Source organism: Microcaecilia unicolor, chromosome 6, assembly GCF_901765095.1.
Source record: "Microcaecilia unicolor chromosome 6, aMicUni1.1, whole genome shotgun sequence".
Classification (NCBI taxonomy): Eukaryota; Metazoa; Chordata; class Amphibia; order Gymnophiona; family Siphonopidae; genus Microcaecilia; species Microcaecilia unicolor.
In genome coordinates this window covers 54,437,270-54,456,400 of record NC_044036.1, presented here as the reverse complement: position 1 = coordinate 54,456,400, position 19,131 = coordinate 54,437,270, and the positions used below count along the sequence as shown (strand labels likewise).

The window sequence follows — 19,131 nt, the reverse complement described above, 5'->3', positions numbered from 1 at the left end:
CATGTATTCCTCCAACCCTCTCTAACAGGAGAAAATCCTACCCCCCCCCCCCCCCATAACAGCTAAATATACAGAACTGAAGTCTGCATTTGCTGCCCACTGCAACTCAGTTGTGGCAAGTGTTTCCAAATGTCATATTGTACCAGGGTTCAGCAGGTAGGCCCTTTGTGATGCCAAAGCCCTCAGGGCTTCAGGTTTTAGTACGTTTTTGTCTCGCGTAAAGTTATCACCTTTTTAGTTAAGAAATCTGGGGAGTCATTTTGCTATGATTTGCAGCCAGTGTGCTTAGCAAGCAAAAAAAAAATGTTCAGGATTTCCATAATGAATATACATTAGATCGGTTTGCCTGTGGTGCCTCCATTTTAGAAAAATAGTTCTCGTATATATTCATGTGGAAATTCTGGAAACCTGAGTGGGTTGCAGCCTTTGACAGCCATGTTTTGCCACCGCATGCCATAGGAGGTTATCCTTGCACAAGACTTGGTGTCTTGATAAGGATTAAAAAAAAAACACACACACACAAAAAAAACACCAAAACCAAATTAGGGGACTTGGTATAGCCCTGCAGAGGTTAAAATTATACAGTGAAAAGCTGAATTGGTCTGTTACATTTCTGATGTGTAAATGTTGATTGATTTTTTTTTTTTTTTGTCAGTAAAACAGGTTTTTTACTTTTATTTATTCATTCATTCATTCATTCATTCATTCATTCATGACATTGTACCCCCACATTAGTCCGAAATAGACTCAATTTCAGTTTGGCTTACAAACAAACAGTAAAGTGAATACAACATAATAATGTGCAGAATATAACTCAAATTACAGTAACTTCAAGAAGCAAATAATACATGTGCAGTAAGTAACCAGGGGTTTAGACTATCTCAAGGACAAATAATTAAGGGTGGATAGGTGAGATCATAATTTGGCAGGACTAGATGGGAAATAAGATTAAGAAAAGGGTGTGGGTGAAATTCAGAAAGACCAGACTGAAGAAATTCGTTTTTAGAAGACTTCTAACAGTTAAGTAATCATCTGTAAACTTGATTGATTTAGGAAGAGAGTTCCAAATTTTGGTGTCTTGATAGGAGAAATTAGAGTGAATTGTTTTATATATCACATTCTTATAGATAGGGAAATGTAAGACGAGATATTCTCTAGATGATGAAACAGCATTAAGAGGGGACAATTCAATAAGATTATTCATATATGATGGGGCTTGACCTAACAGGATTTGGTTAATGAAAACACATAATTTGAAAGATATTCCATCTCTGTTACGTATACACAGCAGGTAACTAGGTTTGTGAGCCCTTGGACCACTGCCGAGGAGCGGCAGCGGCAGGAGAATCACCCAAACCCCAGACAAGGCAGACCGGAACTGGAACACAGTGGATCGGGGCGAGGCTTCACCTACATTTAGCTACCCTTCACCCAGAGTTAAGCTGCGGACAGGAAGGCTGGCGTGCAGGACACAGCAGCAGGCAGACAGACAGCAGGAAACACTAGAAACACGCTGGGTTCCAGGGACACAGCAGGCAAATGAATAGTCCAGAAACAAGCCGGGTCAGGCAGGTGGCAAGCAGAAGAATAGTCCAGTACCAATCCGGGTCTAGGCAGGCGGCAAGCAGAAGAAAATCCAGTAGCCAAGCAGAGACGGTCACCAAAGAGTAAAAGCACAAAGGCACTGCAACAACTCACACCAAAGGAACACCTCTGAAGAACACTGTTGCAAGGCAACTAGGAACCTTACCAGGTGGTTAATAAAGGCAGGTCACAAGGGAGTTCACCAGGTATGGGTGCTGCTTGTTTCCAAAAAAACTCCCAAAACAATCTGGAGAGCTGGAAGATCCGGACCGGCATATCTTCTGGAACACGGGAACCGGTAAACCATCAATTCGCAGTATTCCCCAGGTCTAAACCCTGGGGACCGAGGTGACTGCGAGCCAGGGACCTGGGCACAACCGTGACAATCTCTTATTTGTAACCACTGTAGCTCATATAAAAGAGGAGTGGCTTTGGCGTAGTGAGGACATCTACATATAAGAACGAGCAGCAGTATTTAGAGCTATTTGTAATTTTTTGAGAAGACCGCCTTTTAAATCCAGCATGGATGGAATTGCAATAGTTGAATTTGGTGAGGACAAGGGATTAAACCAAAGTACGAAAAACAGATTTAAAGAAAAATGGCCTAATTCTCTTTAGCTTCCAATATGAGTGAAAGACACTCGAGGTCAACTTAGAGATTTGGTTTTCAAGGGTGAGATTTGGTTTTCAAGGGTGAGGAAAACGATCTATTGTGACTTCCAAGATTTTCATTGATGACTCAAGGGAATAGGTTTTGTTCTTAATAGTAAAGTTACTAAGCTTCATAGTATAGTGAGGGTTAGTTATAATTAGAAACTTAGTTTTATCCATGTTAAGTTTTAGTTTGAAATTAGAAGCCCACTATTCCATAAGTTTTATCCATAGATTAATCATGTGAGTTATGTCAAGTAATTCCTTAGAGAATGGGATATAAATGGTGACATCAGCATATATGTATGTCGAAAGACCATGCTTTTCTAAAAGATGGCCAAGAGGTATCATCATAATGTTAAACAAGATGGGGGGAAAGAGGGGAACCCTGAGGGACCTCACACACCTAATTGTTTGACTTGATACGACCTAGATCTTAAGAAGCCAGAAAACCATTTCAGGACAACTCCACAGATTCCATAATAAAGAATATTTAAAAGAAAATATTATGATCAACAATATCAAGGGCACAGGATAGATCAAATTGAAGTATCAATATTTTGTTGCCAAAACTTTAATTCTCTCCCAAAGTTAGCTAAGAGGGTGGTAAGCCCCAGAAGTCTGTACTGTAAGAGGCCTAAAACCAGACTGTGAACTATGCAAAATGGCATGAAGTTGGAGATACTCCATAAGTTAGCGCATGACAAGTCCTTCCATTACTTTAACAAGAAGAGGAATTGAAGCTACTGGTCTATAGTTGGAAACTAAACTTAAGCTAGTTTGGGCATTTTTAGGTGTAGGAGTCAAAATAATAATGCCATTGTCAGAGGGAAACCTTGAGACAACATCAAAGTAAGATTAGAATGCAAATGATGTAAGAATAAATCAGGAGCTGAATTAAGGAGATCATTAGGAAACATATCAAGCAGACAATGTGAATTTGCATGTTTGTGTAATGCGTGATTGACCTGATCAGTAGTGATTGGATGAAAAATGGACCACATTCTATCTTCTTGAGAATGAGGCAGTAAAGGATCATGTAAATAGAGGAAATAATCTATAGATGAAGGGATATTGTTAAGTTCTAGTCTGATTTGGGTATTGTTAAGGTATAGTCTGAATTTAACTATTTTCTTTTTAAAATAAGTAGCCAAGTGGTTGGTAGTAGGTGTGGGATCAGTTGAATTGGTTATTATTTGAGTGTCCAATAAACTATTAACTAATGAGTAAAGTTTCCTCAAATTGACTGCTGTATCACCAATGAATTTGGAATAGTAGGAGGTTTTCTCTTTGGAGATCATACTTTTGTAGATTTTCAAAAGAATTTTCTAAGTGATCCATTGTTCAGTGGATTTGTCCTTAGCCCAAATTCTCTCCTGCATTTACGTTTCATTTGTAAAAGATCATCATTGAACCAAGTAGATAATCTTTTCGGATGAGATTTGACAGTCACAGGTGCAATAACATCAAGGACTGCTTTACAAGTATCATTCCATTGCTGAATGAAATTCAGGGAAAGGTTTAAGATAAGTAATGCACTGAATAACTCATTGGACCAGAATTTTAAAAGGTCAATTTCACTTCTAGTTTTAAAGGAATGTAACAGATTTCGGTATTTGGAATGACAATTAATTTCCTTCCAGTGCAATTTAAAAAAATAGGCTACTATGATCTGACCAAGGTATTGGTGTCCAATGAAAATCTGAGATGAAAAAAAGTAGTTTGGTCTGTAAATTTTGTTGCTAATGTATCTAATTGATGACCTTTAACATGAGGACATTCCGTTGAAAAGCGAGAATTGCCAAACATTAAGGAATTCTAGGAAATTCTTGGTGTATTGGTTGGTAATGTTTTCAAGATGTGACTTAACATCTCCAATCATAATACATACATTCGGTAAGATCAGCCTCAACCAAGTTCCAACAATTAGGAGGACAATATAACATTAGAAGGCAGATAGGTTTAAATAACACAAGATACAGAGCAAGTAGCAGTTTCCAGATTAGGAGATTGTTTTTACCTCAAAGATTTATAGATAATAGCTAAACCACCTTCCCCCCCCTTTTTTTTAGCTCTAGGGAAATGAACGGAATAACTGGGTGGGCCTACATTGAGAATAATAGGATCATCGTGTGTGTGTAGCCAAGTTTCAGAGATTATAACAAAATCAAATTGAGCATCAATTATCCAATCTTTAATAATTACAGCTTTAACCAATCGAACATTGACATAACCTACAGACAGAGGAAAAATAAGAACAATGAAAGTTACTCGACACTTTAATCAAGTGGTGTTTATTACAAAAACGTTTTGGAGCCTTTTTTAGTATGGTGTTTAGTAGAAGGCACAATGTTCGGATCATTGTGATTCAAATAGGAGCTAAACCAGAGGTATTCCTTTGATGATAAGTTGGTAGCCAATAAGGATAATAATATCTTGGAGAATATATCACTGGGATAGCAAAATAGGAATCAAACCCATTGGTAGAATGAATGAAGTATCTAGATAGAATGAGAAAATAATATAGCAGGACTCTTAGCATTCTTTAAGAAATACTTTTAAACAAGCATTCTTTCTGTGTGAAAGCAAATATGTAATAAGCATAGTGAATACAAAATTTAAAAAAGAAGCAGTTGTGATTTTAGTATTCAGCTAGAATAATAACAGACCTAAAGGGTGAGAATATAGAGAATTAGCAATGGTAAGAGGCCTCCAAATGCCGACAAAGCACCACACAAAGGGACACACTAAGGGATGCCCCTTTAGCATGATGCGTGAGGCGCGATACCTCAGAGGTTGGCTGTTTACTGTGGCCACCTTCTGCTGACTACTAATAATCAAGAGCCCGTAGAGAGTCTGCTAGTTAGTCAATAACAAATCAATTCCAGTGACCTCTACTCCGCTTGTCGTGTGGTGTCTAATTGTGTATTATAGGAGGAAAAGCCTCAAACCCAGGCACATACTCCTTTTGTTGACTCCAACCTTAGGGAGCACTGCCTGATTGTCACTGGCTAAAAAACCTCCTCTATAAATGTATCCCTCAATGCCTCTAATAGAATTTTTGTAGTGAGATTTTTTATGAGGGTTACTTATCTTACTGCCGTTTAACAACTGTGCAGTCATTCAGTCTTCTTAACCCCGTCCATGGCCCGACTTCGGCCCAAGTTTCGCCTCCTGCATCAGGGTCCGTGGGATTTACTCGACTGATTCTCGACCGTTATGTCTGTAAGAAAATATCAGAGTGACACCACCCATTTTACAAAGATACCTCTTCCCCATGGTCAAAACTTTTCTTACTTCGGATGTTCTGTTCTCTATCCTTAGTTATCAGACAAAATGGCGGTGGTATTTATACCATAATGACGTCGGATGCGCTGCATTGGGCTCCTCCCTATCTGCCGGATGCCAAATACTCAGCTGTGCGTGATGTGAAAATCGTTTTTACTGTCAAACCTGAAATATCAGAATACTGAATTTAAAAGAACTGATTCCATTCTATTCTTGTATTTAACCCGTTTGTTTGTAATGTGTTGAGGCGGTAGATCCATCTCTGTTCCTGTTGTAGGAGGACATGCTTTCTGTCCCCGCCCTGCATTTCCCATTCCAGTTGCTGTAGAATAACTCATTTCAAATAGGTGAAAGTATGGTTCAGCTCTACACAATGTACTGCTAGAGGAGCAGTAGTTGTTTTTTTTTTTTTTTTTTTTTTTTAAATGTGAATATTGCTCTTGTGCTCTGTCAGTCTAATAGTGAATTTCCGTGATGTTTGACTGGGGCTACACAATGGGGAGACTTGTTTGCATACCCTCAATTACAACATTTCATCAGATCCTTAGATGGGGAGGACTTGCGTCTTAAATTAGATGTTTTTTTGAGGAACTCTCTGACAGCGCTCCCACTATATCGGGCATCCACAGGGCGTTGTGGCTATTTGAGAGGTTTGAGAGTTTAGAACAGATTTACAGCTAGGTGGGAACGGGATCTGGGGGTGAGTTTGGCTTCCTGGGATATATTGGCGCAAATCAAAGGCATTCCGAGCCTTGTCAGCGGTGCTAGCTATTGGGAGTGTGCTTTTCAAGTAATACACAGAGCTTTTGCGCAGGTTCAATTGTTTAAGGCTGGGGGCACCGGGTCTCCTTTGTCCAAAGTGTAAACTGTTAGATAATACCTTTTTTCATGCCTTTTGTTCCTGTGGGGTAGTTTGACGCTTTTGGCGCCGGGTAGTAGAATACTTATCTATCTTGTTCTCCCGGAGAATTGCGGGCACTCCTTTTCAAATGGTGCATGACGCCAGCCCGGGGTCTTTTAGGGGGTCATCGGTAGAGGGCACCTTTATTGTTTCGCAAATTGTGTCTGTTGGCGAGGAAGTGTGTATTGCGGTCCTGGGCCTCAGAGAACATACCTGAATGTTGGTATTGGCGCAACCTTGTGCACCTGCTGATGTCCTGGGAGGCAAAGGAGTCTAAGGGTTCCTACAAACGCAAAACCCATTTTTTTGAAAATTTGGGGTACCTATTTGGACACACTATCTCAACGGGGCAGGAGTCTTGTTCTCAGTGGACTGTGAGCATTCTGGATGGTTCTGATTATAAGGAGGGTACACACCTTGAGTAGGGAGGGGACTCGGTGGTGGGGGGTTGGGTTGGGATTGGATGATGAGTGGGTTTCAGTGTTTTGGAGGGGGGGATTTAGATAGGGGCTGACATTGGGTTGCTGCTTCTTTAGGGGGGGAAGCACCTAGGATGGGGGTTTATCTTGGGTTGTTAATCAAGTAGGGCTCCACTCAGGAGCAAGCTTTATAGCTATGTTTATGGGAGTGTGGAATATTACGGTCAAATTTTCTGGGGATACAGGGCATTTTGAACCTTTCATGGGTTGTGCAGACTGCATGTATATGTTTGTCTTTGTAATGCATTTATCTATATAAATAATTTGCACCTCCAACGTTCTGAAGCTGACTCAGTGTGAAGCCCTGTAGTGTTCGTAGCCTCTCAGCACCAGTCATAGAGCCGCCCTCAGCCCCGCACAGTACGTCACTCGCTGCACAGCCCTGCTTCATGCCACACAGCCACTCACAGCACCCCTCAGCACTGACCAACCCAACGACAGCAGCACGAGGCCCCGCCCCTGCTGCCCTCGCAGCAACGCCACTGCTCTCCCCTCCACCCCCCCCCCGAGGTCGCCGCCCAGGCCCAATACCTAACTACAGCAACAAAAATCCTTTTAAAAACTAAGCTTGGCACCGCACGCAGCCATCAGGCATTGGCTGTCGGCTCTGCAGCTGCTCCTCTCGCTTCTCATGTCACTGCCCCTGGAGCACACCCCGGAGGACCGCAGCGACGTGAGAGGCGAGAGAAGCGCCTGCACTGCCCACAGACAATGCCTGATGGCTGCCTGCGGTGAGAGGCTGCAGAAACAGAGGGCACACATTGGGAGGGGGTGCTGAGACCAGAGAGGGGGAGGGGGTCCTGTGAGGGGGGAGGGGTCCTGAGACCACAGAGGGGGGGGGGGTGTAGGGGGTCCTGAGACCACAGGGGAGGGGGGGGATCGTGAGACCTGAGTGCAGGGGGTCCAGAGACTTGAGAGGGGGGAGGGGGTCCTGAGACCACAGACGGAAGGGGGGTAGGGGGTCCTGAGATCAGAGGGGAGGGAGGGTGTCCTGAGAACAGAGAAGGGAGGGGGGAAGTATCTGTGTCACACACTCCCTCGCTCTCACATTCACTGTCTCACACTAGATCACATTCACTCTGTGTCACAAAGTCACTCTCAAACACTCGATCTCATACACTCTCTCGGTCTCATAGACAGTCTGTGTATCGCACACATACTCTCACACTCTGTCTCTCACACACACACACTCTCTCACAGACACACTCGCACCCACACTCTTGTCACACACACACATACTCGCACATTCACTCTCTCTCTCTCACAGTCACACACACTCTCTCAAACATACACACGCCGAGGAAAACCTTGATAGCGCCCGTTTAATTTGTGTCAGAAACGGGCCTTTTATACTAGTTTCATAATAAAAACAGTTGAAACATAAAAAATTTAAAGCACGTTAATGGCAAGTCTCTCTCCCTTGCTCGCAACCATCCAGCATTGCTGTGTTTCAATCCTTACCCATACTAAATAAAAAATCAGGTCTAACCAGGGTTGCAGAGACTGACTGCTGGGTCAGTCCTGCTGCTGTGGGAAGGTGCAGTTGCCAGTTAGAAGAGCTTTCAAAGCTGTTAGTAGTGTGGGGAAGGAGAAGCCACAGAGATATGAGCCTGCGGCACTTCAGGTCCAGGGTAAGGCGGGAGAGGCTCTGGGCAGCAGTGTTGAGGCCCAGAAGAGGTGGCCTGTTGGAGTGGAAAGCCACAGCCCTTGCTTGCAGTCCACATTCTCTCATTCTCCTACTTGCTCTTCTCGGCCTTCTGACCTTGCCTTTAGTGCTGCAGCAGCACTTAAGGCATGCTGCTTCTCTCAACCTCCCAAAGGCTTACTTTCTGTACTGTCCTGCCTCCTCTGACAGAGTGCTACAGAGAGGCTTCATGCCTCCAGCGCTACAGTCAAGGTCAGAGAACCAAGAGGGACAGGTAGAAGGAGCATGAGTTTGAGAAAATGCGGACCCGGAGGAGGAGGAGCTGCAGGGAAGAGAGATGGGAGGAGATGATGCCCATGGAGGGAAGGGATGGGGAAGGGAAGAGACGAGGAGTTATAATAGGCAGGAGTGGAAGTGAGCCTATCTAGTCTAGCAAGGAAGCCAATTAAGACAATCTGTTTCCGCTTCCCAGCACAGCCGTCATCCTCGTTCACTCAAAACAAAGCAAGCAAACCTATGAGTTGCTGCTGCCACATTATTGTTTTATTGTTGGTCCATCTGTAACAAGTCTAAAGCTGTTTCAATTGGATAGGCAGTGCCTTAAAAGGTGGAGGAGAAAAGTTTTTGTTTTTTAATTGGAAAACTTTTTTTAAATTTATTTGAAACTTCCTATATGTAGATAAATATCATGAAATAACAATCGATTAAAAAATAGCTTAAAAATTATTATAACTGGTAGAAACAGCAATTTTAAACTCTGTATTTTGTGTTCATTTTTCTACACTAAAAACTAAATAAATACACTATACAATACAGATGGCCAAATTTCAGTGAGGATATTCTGTTTCCTGATGGGTTCATCTTAAATGTTGTAATCTGCCTTGGGAAGCCTGGTGTTATAAAGATGATGGACCTTATTGAAATTAAATGGAAGTAGAATTAAACTCTCCTTTCATTGGGGCACATGGAATCACATCTTCATCTGTTTTGTAGACGTTCACCTTTTAGATTCTAGTCTTTGTGGTAAATGAACTGTGATGTGGACTTGATACCAAACAATATGCCCGATTTGCTATCTTTGGATATTTTATTTGTTTATTTCACATGCTTGATATACTAAATGGGGCCTAGCCAAGGCTTTAATGTGGTTTACAAAAACAAAGACTAGGTAGGGCATAGAAGAAAAAGAGAAATGGAAGAGAGAAAAAAAAGAAGAAAAAGGGAGAAGGAATTGGTGGGGACAGCGTGGAGTGAAAAGGGGTGTAGGGAGGAGGCAAAGAAAAGAGAGGGAGGAAATCAGAAAAATCAGGCAAAAGGGAAGGGTTAAGAAGGAGGGTATATTGTGAATTAATTTGAGTGCTGTTGATTGGATATCGCCTCTGTATTTGAAATGGTTGATGTAGTTGTGTTGCTTTATTGATTACAGTGATGGGAATTGGTGGTCGGGTGTTTGCATGGTTTGTCATATTTTCATGAGAGGACTATGCAGGTGGAGAGTTGGTTTTAGATGTTTAGGTGATTAAGGGAGTGCCTCAAGTGTCGTTGCTATTGACATTATTGCTTAATATCTTTTGTTATCTCTGGGAAAGGTGTTGGACTTTAGGTGTTAGTTACCGCTTTTATGCAGATGATGATCAATTTTTTTTCCAGTAATGGATCAGGAGACTGATTTGTCAGTGAGACTGACTGACTGAATGTTCTAAGAGACTAAGGGCTAGATGCATCAACCAAACGTTAAATCTAAATCGTAAAAGTGCTTAACGAATTTGAAACAACGAAGAATGCACAAAAAAAACAGCTCAGAAATGTTCGGTGCGGTATTGAAAAGTACAATGTATCATACGTTCGTAATCCCCGTGTTAATTTGCCCCTTAAGCATGTGCAGAGCAGCCAAGCGTTATGCTGGCTGCTCTGAGCATGCCACAAACGTATCAAACCTAAGTAGGTTGCTTATGTCAGACTGGGGCGTGCAAGGGGGGGATTGGATCTAGCTCTCCTGCTAGATCAGAGAGCATAAAGGCTTGCAGGTCCAGGACCTGCAAGCCTTTAATCTCTCTGATCTAGCAGGAGAGTGCAGTTGAAGATGACTCTAAAAAGAACGACCCTCGTAAACCCCCTTTTGTAACAAAAGACCTCTTTCACTGTGATGGAACAAGAAGGGAGGGGGAAGGGGCAGCTTGTTTACAGTACTGGGAAATTGGCTTCAGGGGATAGCAGAGAGTGTTAATTTTCAAAGCTGTGCGAGAAGGAGAGAGAGACAGGATTTTTAAGCTGCAGGGAGAAGCGGGGAGCAGTGTCTGTATGATCTGGGGGGGCGGGGAAAGCCGTCCATACAGGACGCCTCTGGCGAGCGCCTTTGCCCCCTCCCAATCCTTTTTTGAGGTATGTTTAGTTTTGTAGTGATGCAGGGGGAAGCGGAGAGCCACGTGTTTGTGTTTGTATCTCACTTTTCTTTTTAGACATGCTGGCTTGGATTTTTATGGTGCAGGGGGCAGCGGGGAGATGACAACTCAGGCCTTAACGACAGGTCTGAGCTCACGTAAAATTTCTGACGGTAAATAATTTGTTGCAATCGTCGGTATGGTTAGTGCATTCCGAATTGTCCACATTTCAATGGTAGTTTCTCGTTTGCATTTCGTTTTCGTTAGCTGCTTGCTTCGTAGGAAAAAGGCCTTTAATGCATGCAATGGTTAGGAATTTCCTTCGTTAAAGGGTTGTTAGAGGGTCGTTAAGGTTTAGTGTATCTAGCCAAGTGAACAGATGAGAGAGAACAGGATCATGTTAAATGTGCAGAAGTCGGAAGTTATGTTGGTTGGGAGACCAGAATTTACTTTAATGTCTGATTCAGTGACTGTTGGCACTGTTGTTTTGCCACTGAAGCGATGTCTGAAAGTGTTGGGAGTAATGTTATATGGTAGGCGTATGATGCAATAATAAATTGCTGCAGTTATTTCCTCTTTCCATCTTGCTTTAGTCATTTGAAACCAATGTTATCTATGTATGATTTTAGGCTGGTTGTACAATCTATGGTGTTGTCTAAAGTTGATTACTGTAATGTCTTGTTTTTAGGTATTTATGGCTTCTAGATGTAGGGCCCTGCAAGTGATATAAAATGCTGCTGTGTGACTTATTGTGTGTGTGGGGGGTTCAGGTTTTTCACATTATGCCTGTTTTGAGATAGCTACACTGATTGCCAGTGTGCTTTCACATTCACTATTAAATTTTGATGCTTCTTCATCAGATCATATACAAACATTCACCGTGACATCCGTCACAGGTGGTATCGTATTGTCCTCAGTGCAGTTTGAGGTCGGTGTTGGAGATGCAATACATAAAATAAATACATTTTAAATTGCCTGTAAAAAAAATATCTATTAATTTCTTGCCCTCTCCCCCACGGAAACATGTCAGTTCAACTATTAGATACAGGACAGGAAATTAATGTTATTTCCCCCCATAAGGTTCAAGGTTCAGGACAAATAACTTGTCAAACTGGATCCCAGAACTGTTTAGGGCAGTAGGAAAATTTGCATGATGAATTTTCCACAAAAATTCCCAACAAAATGTTTGAGCTGGTCACTACTTTTTATCATTTTATAGCCACCTCTTACTGCTATTTGTTTCCCAGGTTCCTTTTGCACTTTCTCTCATCTTTCCTTTACTTTACTAGCTTGTTCATGCTCTTTGTCATCGCTTGCACTCTCTCCAGCTTTCTCAAATCTTGCTTTGTCTGTACTTCACAGCTTTAGGACCCTTACCCACACCCTTATCACCTCTTGCCTAGACTACTGCAATTTGCTTCTCGCTGGTCTCCTGCTCAGCCATCTATCTCCTCTTCAATCTGTCCAAAACTCTGCTGCGCGTCTTATATTCCGCCAGAGTCGCTATACTCACGTTAGCCCTCTCCTCAAGTTGCTTCACTGGCTCCCTATCCGCTTCTGCATACAGTTCAAACTTCTCCTTTTGCCATACAAGTGTATCCACTCCGCAGCTCCTCAGTACCTTTCCGCTCTCATCTCTCCCTACACTTCTCCCCCCCCTCCCCCCCCCCCCGTGAACTCTGCTGGGTAAATGTCTCCAGTCGTCCCCTTCTCCTCCACTGCTAACTCCCGGCTCCGTTCCTTCTGTCTCGCTGCTCCCTATGCCTGGAATAGACTCCCTGAGCCAGTACGTCAGGCTCAGTCTCTGGCTGTCTTAAAGTCTAGGCTTAAAGCCCACCTCTTTGCTACTGCTTTTGACTCCTAACCATGACTCTCTTACTCAACACCCTCACTTATCACCCCTACCACTGCAATTTCCCCACCCCTAGCTGTCTGTTCGTCTGTCCAATTTAGATTGTAAACTCTGAGCAGGGACTGTCTTTTCATGTTAATTTGTACAGCGCTGCGTAAGTCTAGTAGCGCTAAAGAAATGTTTAATAATAATAATAATAATAATAGTAGTAGTAGGACATGGATTTTGAGTTGAAGGAAGGATAGCAGTCAGATTAGCAACTGATTGATTGCCTCATGCCACTCTGTAGCCTATAATTTTAAGAATTGGCATGAGGCAGAAAATTCCAACTCAACTTTAATACCCCCATTTCCAAGTTTTCTCCAACTTCCCATCTCTTCCATCTTTTCCTTGCTTCCCCATATACTGTCATAAAACGAGGTAGCCCTGTACCACCTAGCAGTAATGGCAGCATAAATCTTTGTGGCAGGACATGTAACTGCTAGAGTAAGCTGGTGTTCACTGTTGCATTGCTTTTTCCCTCTCTGCTGCCCCCCCCCCCCCCACCATGAGGTTACTCCTTTTTAGAGTGAAAGCAGAGAGGAGAAAGAGTAGCCATGGGAATGGCAGACCTGCATGTTTTAACCCTTCTTGTGCAGCTGTCTGTCAAAGGAGCAGAGAGAGATGTCTGTCAGTGACTTACATTGTTTCTAAGTCCCAGACCCATAGCAACCACTGCATGTGGCTACTCTACTTCTGTTTGGTTGTCTGTTCTTTTGTGGTGATGTCCCTTATGCTACTAATCAGCACAATATTGTAACATTTTAAGAGTTAGCTATTTAAACTAATGGCACAGTTACTATGTAGTATCTCTGTTGTGCATGTACACTTGAATTGACTTGTTTTTTGTAAATAGCTGCATTAAAAAAACAAAAACTTTTTAATGCAGCTCAGTTTATCTTATAAGCTATTGTATTTTTCCTTGTAGGACACAAAGCACTGCCTAACTCTGAACCTGACTACTCTGCGTGTATGGTGTTATGCATGTAGTAAAGAAGTGTTTCTCGATAGAAGATTGGGATCTCATTCTCCATTGCCTCCTACAAGACTTCATCAAACCCAGGACAATTATAGACAGGTATACAGTACTAATATATACCCTTGGAAACAAGGATCTAAAATTTTCACAGAAATCTCAAAACTGAATTAGAACATTGGTGTCTGAGTTCCAGTAGTCAGATTGGTTTTAGAGAAAACTAAATTCTTTGCAAATTGTGATCATTTTCATGCTGGTCCAATAAAAAAAACAATTTAAAGGTGATAAACATGAGCTTTTGAGAGTAGATAAGGACCCTTTTTGGAATGTAATAAACAGGCCATATTTACAATTTAAGTATTTTGATGTAAAAGTTAAAATATTTTTAAGGCACAATACACAAAGCAGCAAAAATCAGAAAAATAGAAGAGACACTCAGAACAGCTGTACCTGCAGAAGGAGGTATTGGGAATTATTGGCATTGGTTTGTGAGCACAGAACAAGCATACAATAAGGGACTATGCCCAGAGTACTGAAGTGAAATAATGCTTCCATGTGCACATATTGACAAAGGGTAGACATGCAAGTAACAGATATGTACTGTGAAAAGCCTAGACAAAATGGCGCATACCATACCAGAGTACAGCATCTTCCACACCAGCATGCTAGACAGGTACAATATGAAAATACACAGTGCTATACAAAGCCACCATGCAGTGAGAGCTATGTAAAGAGAACATGGAGTGGCTGTACTTTGGTAACCACAGCTTATGATCTGTCTCCTTAGTTCAGTTCAGTATTTCTATTTCATTTTTCCCATATTAGTTCAGAGCAGATTCCAGTAAGAATAAGATCAGTTCACAATAACCAACAAAACACACACATACAAAAAAAAACCCAAACAGAATACAGAGACTAAAATTAATCCTCCCTTTCCATGCACCCAACATCATAGTAGTAATTTGGGTCAAATCTGACTAATATGTTATCAGATCTTTACTGTTCTTCAGATATTTATGAAACAGGTAATTTTTTAACAGTGGCAAAAGACCAAAGAAATACCAACCTTTCTAAGAGGGTAACAGTACACCTATGTTTGGGCACTAAGAGCATAAGTGACCAGAACACTGGCATTTACATGTGTATGTGTTCAGATATGTGCATAAATGCCAATATTTCTGCTATACAATATTCTGTAAACTGGTGCCTAAATGCAATGGAATGTGGGTAGAGTATAGCACAGTTATGAACATAAATGATAGAATACTTTGATTTTCCAAGGACAAATAGGATGTAGATACCTCTTACTGGTGGATGATGTCATCCAAAGGAGCTTGCCGCAGTAAATGCTACCCAGCATTCCTTTTTTGAAGCCTTTGGAAGTGGCCCACCGAGCATGTACATTTCTTCCCACCAGCCATCATGTGGGACCAGCTCATTCCTGTTTTTTTCCTTAGAGAGGATGTGTTTCTTGTCCCTCTGCACAGATCGTCTTTCCCCACAGTAGTTTGTGTCTCATTGACTTCAGCACAATTCACGGTTTAACTTAATTGCCAGTTCTGTTGAAGTGTCTTCCACAGGGCCACTACTCCTCTATTCCCTTTTATTTCTTTTAGTTGTTTTTTTTTTATTTGGTTTTCCATTGCTCCTTAGGCCTCGAGCACCCAGTCAAGAATTTTTCACCATTGAGTTGTTTGATTTTTGCTATTTTTCCTGTCATGTCCCAGAAAACTCCCAGTGGTTTGAGAAATGCATCTGGTGCAGCAGGATCATGTCCATCATGGACTACCATAATTGGTGCCTGCCCTTGGGGCCCAATCAGAATTCTTTCTTGTAAACTCTGTTCACAGATGTCAAGAAGAGGTATTAAAGGTCTAGAAAAGCAGTATGGATGGATTTTTGATGTTCAGAAGTCCTGATGTATTGACCAGGATCAGAGGCATTGGTCTGAATTGCTCCAGGAGCTGCACTTGATATTTGATGCTGTTGCCCCATTACAATCTTTTCAGTTACTGCAACATCGAAAAGCACACAACCCATGGTATACTAAGGACTTAAAACAACACAAGAGACAGTTCTGTCAGGCATTGTTACTCCTCTACTATTCTTCTCCCTGACTTTAAAAGCATTGCCCATTCATATAAAACTGCTCTTCTGGCATCAAAGAAAGCTTACTACTTGGCTAAGATCACTAAAGCTTCCAGTTCTTCTGTGTGTTATGTTTATATATAAATCTTTTGTATTTAATTCCTTATACTTAAGGCAATAATAAAAGGAGAACATAGTTATTAGCATCAACTTGAAAACCCACCCCACCCCCACCCCTAAAAGCCCGCACATACAAGACTCCCGTTCTTAGAAACATTCTACTATACCACAACTTAAAAAATTTAATGAATAACTATGTGCTCGGACTGGTAGTGTCAACCACAATGGTTCCCACGTTTCTTGGTTTTTATGCCCTCTCTGGGTATCCAAAGAAGAAATGCCTTGGTGCTCCAGGCGCATTTGTATAAGCAGCATGGAACTCCAAATGTATACCGAGGGGTAGTGCTTAGTCCTCCATTCTAAAAGGATGCTCTTTAGCTCAAAAAGAATGGCATGCTGAAAAAAACATTGAAAGCCAGGTGGCATCTGAACTGTGCAGGAATATGCACCAAAGAATAATTTGGGGGTCAAATGTCACTTTACAGCGCCATTAAACATCAACAGCCTGAAGAATGGTCTTCCAAAAAAGTAATAAATGGACAACCTCCACACTTCAGACAGTTATTCTGTGTGGTTATAGTAGTACGAAAAGCTCTAAAAGGGGAGATGTACAGTCTTAAAACAAATTTTGTACCAAAACTCTCATTGTGGCATAGATTCCAACTTTATCAATAACAGCAGTGCACAAACTTCCAAAAGGTATGGTGTTACAGGTATTTGGAGTTCTTGAGACCATTTAGCAGCAAGATGTGAATAGTCTAGATCAGGGGTATTGTCTTTCAGGTGTTGCCGATGGATTGTAAGTGGTACGCGATTCTGTGCTGCCTATATGTTGCTCATTGTGCAGAAGGAAATCTGCCCAGCACTTCCGTAAGCATGCTTGAAATTCCTCATTACAAGCAAGATAAACAGGGAATCTCCAACCAGATACCTTACAGAAGTGGGGGTGGTGCCTCTAGGTCTATCCATATTTGTAAATGATCTGAATCGTCTCAAGGCCAATGGTAGCTTCCATGACATGGTGAAGAAATAAAGATAATCTAGTCTTGACAGTGTATTATGCGCCTGAGATCTTTGTGTCTGAGATTTATGTGTATAGACATAGACTTCTGGATGAAGAAGCCGCCAGGTGTCAAATCCAGACAGGTACTGAAAGTACAAAGTATGTGAGGACCAGGACAAGAAGATTTCCTCATAGTAGTACAAGCAGACCTATCAAGGTCTGGGTTGAAAAGAAGATTCATATCCTCAACCACTAATAAGGAGTAACCAGAATACGGCAATAATTGCCTCAGCGAGTAGGGTAAAAGGACCTATCCAAAGGAGTTGGTCCGTAAAGGGCTAATAGATATAATTCCGTCCCCTGCAACCACAATTTCAGTAAAATATATCTACTTTTTCCCATCTTTACAAAGGAGTTCTGTGGTACAGGTCAGGGATTTTCTAATGAGAACTGCTACTCCTCCCCTTCGAGTCCCAGAAGAAACAAAGTGTACCCCCCCCCCACCCATCCCCTCTGAATCTTAAGGTGTTGTAGGTCCGAAAGGTGAGTCTCTTGGAGTCGGGCAATGTCTGCCTTTTGATGCTTCAAAGCAGAGAGTATTTTAGAATGTTTAATAGACGAGGTGATGCCCCCCACATTCCAGGTAATTATCTGGCATCCAGTACTTGTCATCACGTACTGAATGAAAAAGGAAGTAGTTCCATAGCCTTCCCACCGAAAAAAAGAGAAGCAGGGCGCCCAGCTCTCACCCCATTCCCAGTACCCATAATGAATTCTTAAAGCACAAACAAAAAGCATACAAGCATTAAGAACCTACTTGTGTGTGTGCAGAATACCCCCTCCCTTTCCCTGACCCCCCCCCCCCAAAAAAAAAACACCTTGGAAATAACATAGTAACATAGTAAAATAGCCCCAAAACCTCACCCAGCCAAGCACCTTTGCTGGGCAAAGTGAAATCACACCTTTGATGTAGGGTACCTCACCTCTCATACAGAAAATCATACTTAACATAAATTTTCAAAGGAAGATGTGCTGACAGTATGCCAGATTATAATGAACATGGCATAAGAACAGTATCAAGAAGCCTTTGAAAAACCACTAGGCATAAACACTGAGCAATAATAGATAGAAAAGTAGTCCTCATGTCTCCGATGCAACTGGCTCACCATCCAAGAGACATTCTCTCGCCTCTGCTTCTGTAGGGAAAGATTTCTGGTGTCCATTCTGATACACTTTTAATAAAGCTGGGTAGAGTAACATAAACCTTAGACCTTTTTTCACTAAAGCTTAGCAGATCAGATGAAGCTTACTTCTGTGTTCTTTCACTACAGGAGAATACACCTGAAATATTAAGATGCGCTGCCCCTCATAAGAGAGGGAGCCTCTTTTTAGGCAAAAACCACACAAAATATCTATTTTGTGCCAATAATTTTAAGATCATTACAACTATTGCTCTGGGCCTTTGATGATTCTCCGATATATATATATTTTTTTGTTACATTTGTACCCCGCGCTTTCCCACTCATGGCAGGCTCACTGTGGCTTACATTGATTGGCGTCCCAAGCATTGCACTCTTTCCAGTATCAAGGGACCCATATCGGAAAGCAAAATTTCTTTTGTGAACCAATTCTCTAAACAGATCGTTTAATTCCGTTGATGAATCTGTTCTGACAGACCGATAATACGAAGATTGTTCCTTTTGGGAACGATTTTTCAAGTCCTCTAATTTTGCTTCGTGCTTTCGCACTTGCTGCTTGAGATCCACCACTCTCATCACGTCATCTAATATAGTCAATTTGAGTTTCCTGCTCTCCCATGCGAGATGCAAGCTCATCTAGTGCAGCTTGAAACGAGTCTATTTTCTGGGACAGTGTACCTAGTTTTGGCTCCAATGCTTTATCTACTGCTTCTTGAGTTGTGCAAGTTGTGAATCCGTGAATGCCACTGAGGCAAGAAGCTGAGAGTCTGCCATCTTTGCCTCACCACCGCGTGTCTTGCCCTTCTCCTGCCGAGCCGGTTTTTGAGCCGTAACAATGGGTGATTTCACATATTTTTCCATGCAGTGTGCCGAGACTCTGCCACAAGGCAGTCTAGCTGATTAAACAAATACAGCTGAAATTATT

General features: G+C 41.9%; 1 protein-coding gene across 8 annotated transcripts in view; it reads left to right on the top strand.

Moving 5' to 3' along the window:
• The window catches only part of USP33 (ubiquitin specific peptidase 33), a 165,951-nt gene that overhangs the window by 44,721 nt on the left and 102,099 nt on the right, over window positions 1–19,131 (top strand). For all 8 annotated transcript variants that reach the window (XM_030208095.1, XM_030208091.1, XM_030208098.1 and 5 more), the window contains exon 5: window positions 13,749–13,898. In XM_030208095.1, coding sequence (XP_030063955.1) covers window positions 13,749–13,898 — 150 coding nt within the window. The remainder of the gene's footprint in view (window positions 1–13,748; window positions 13,899–19,131) is intronic.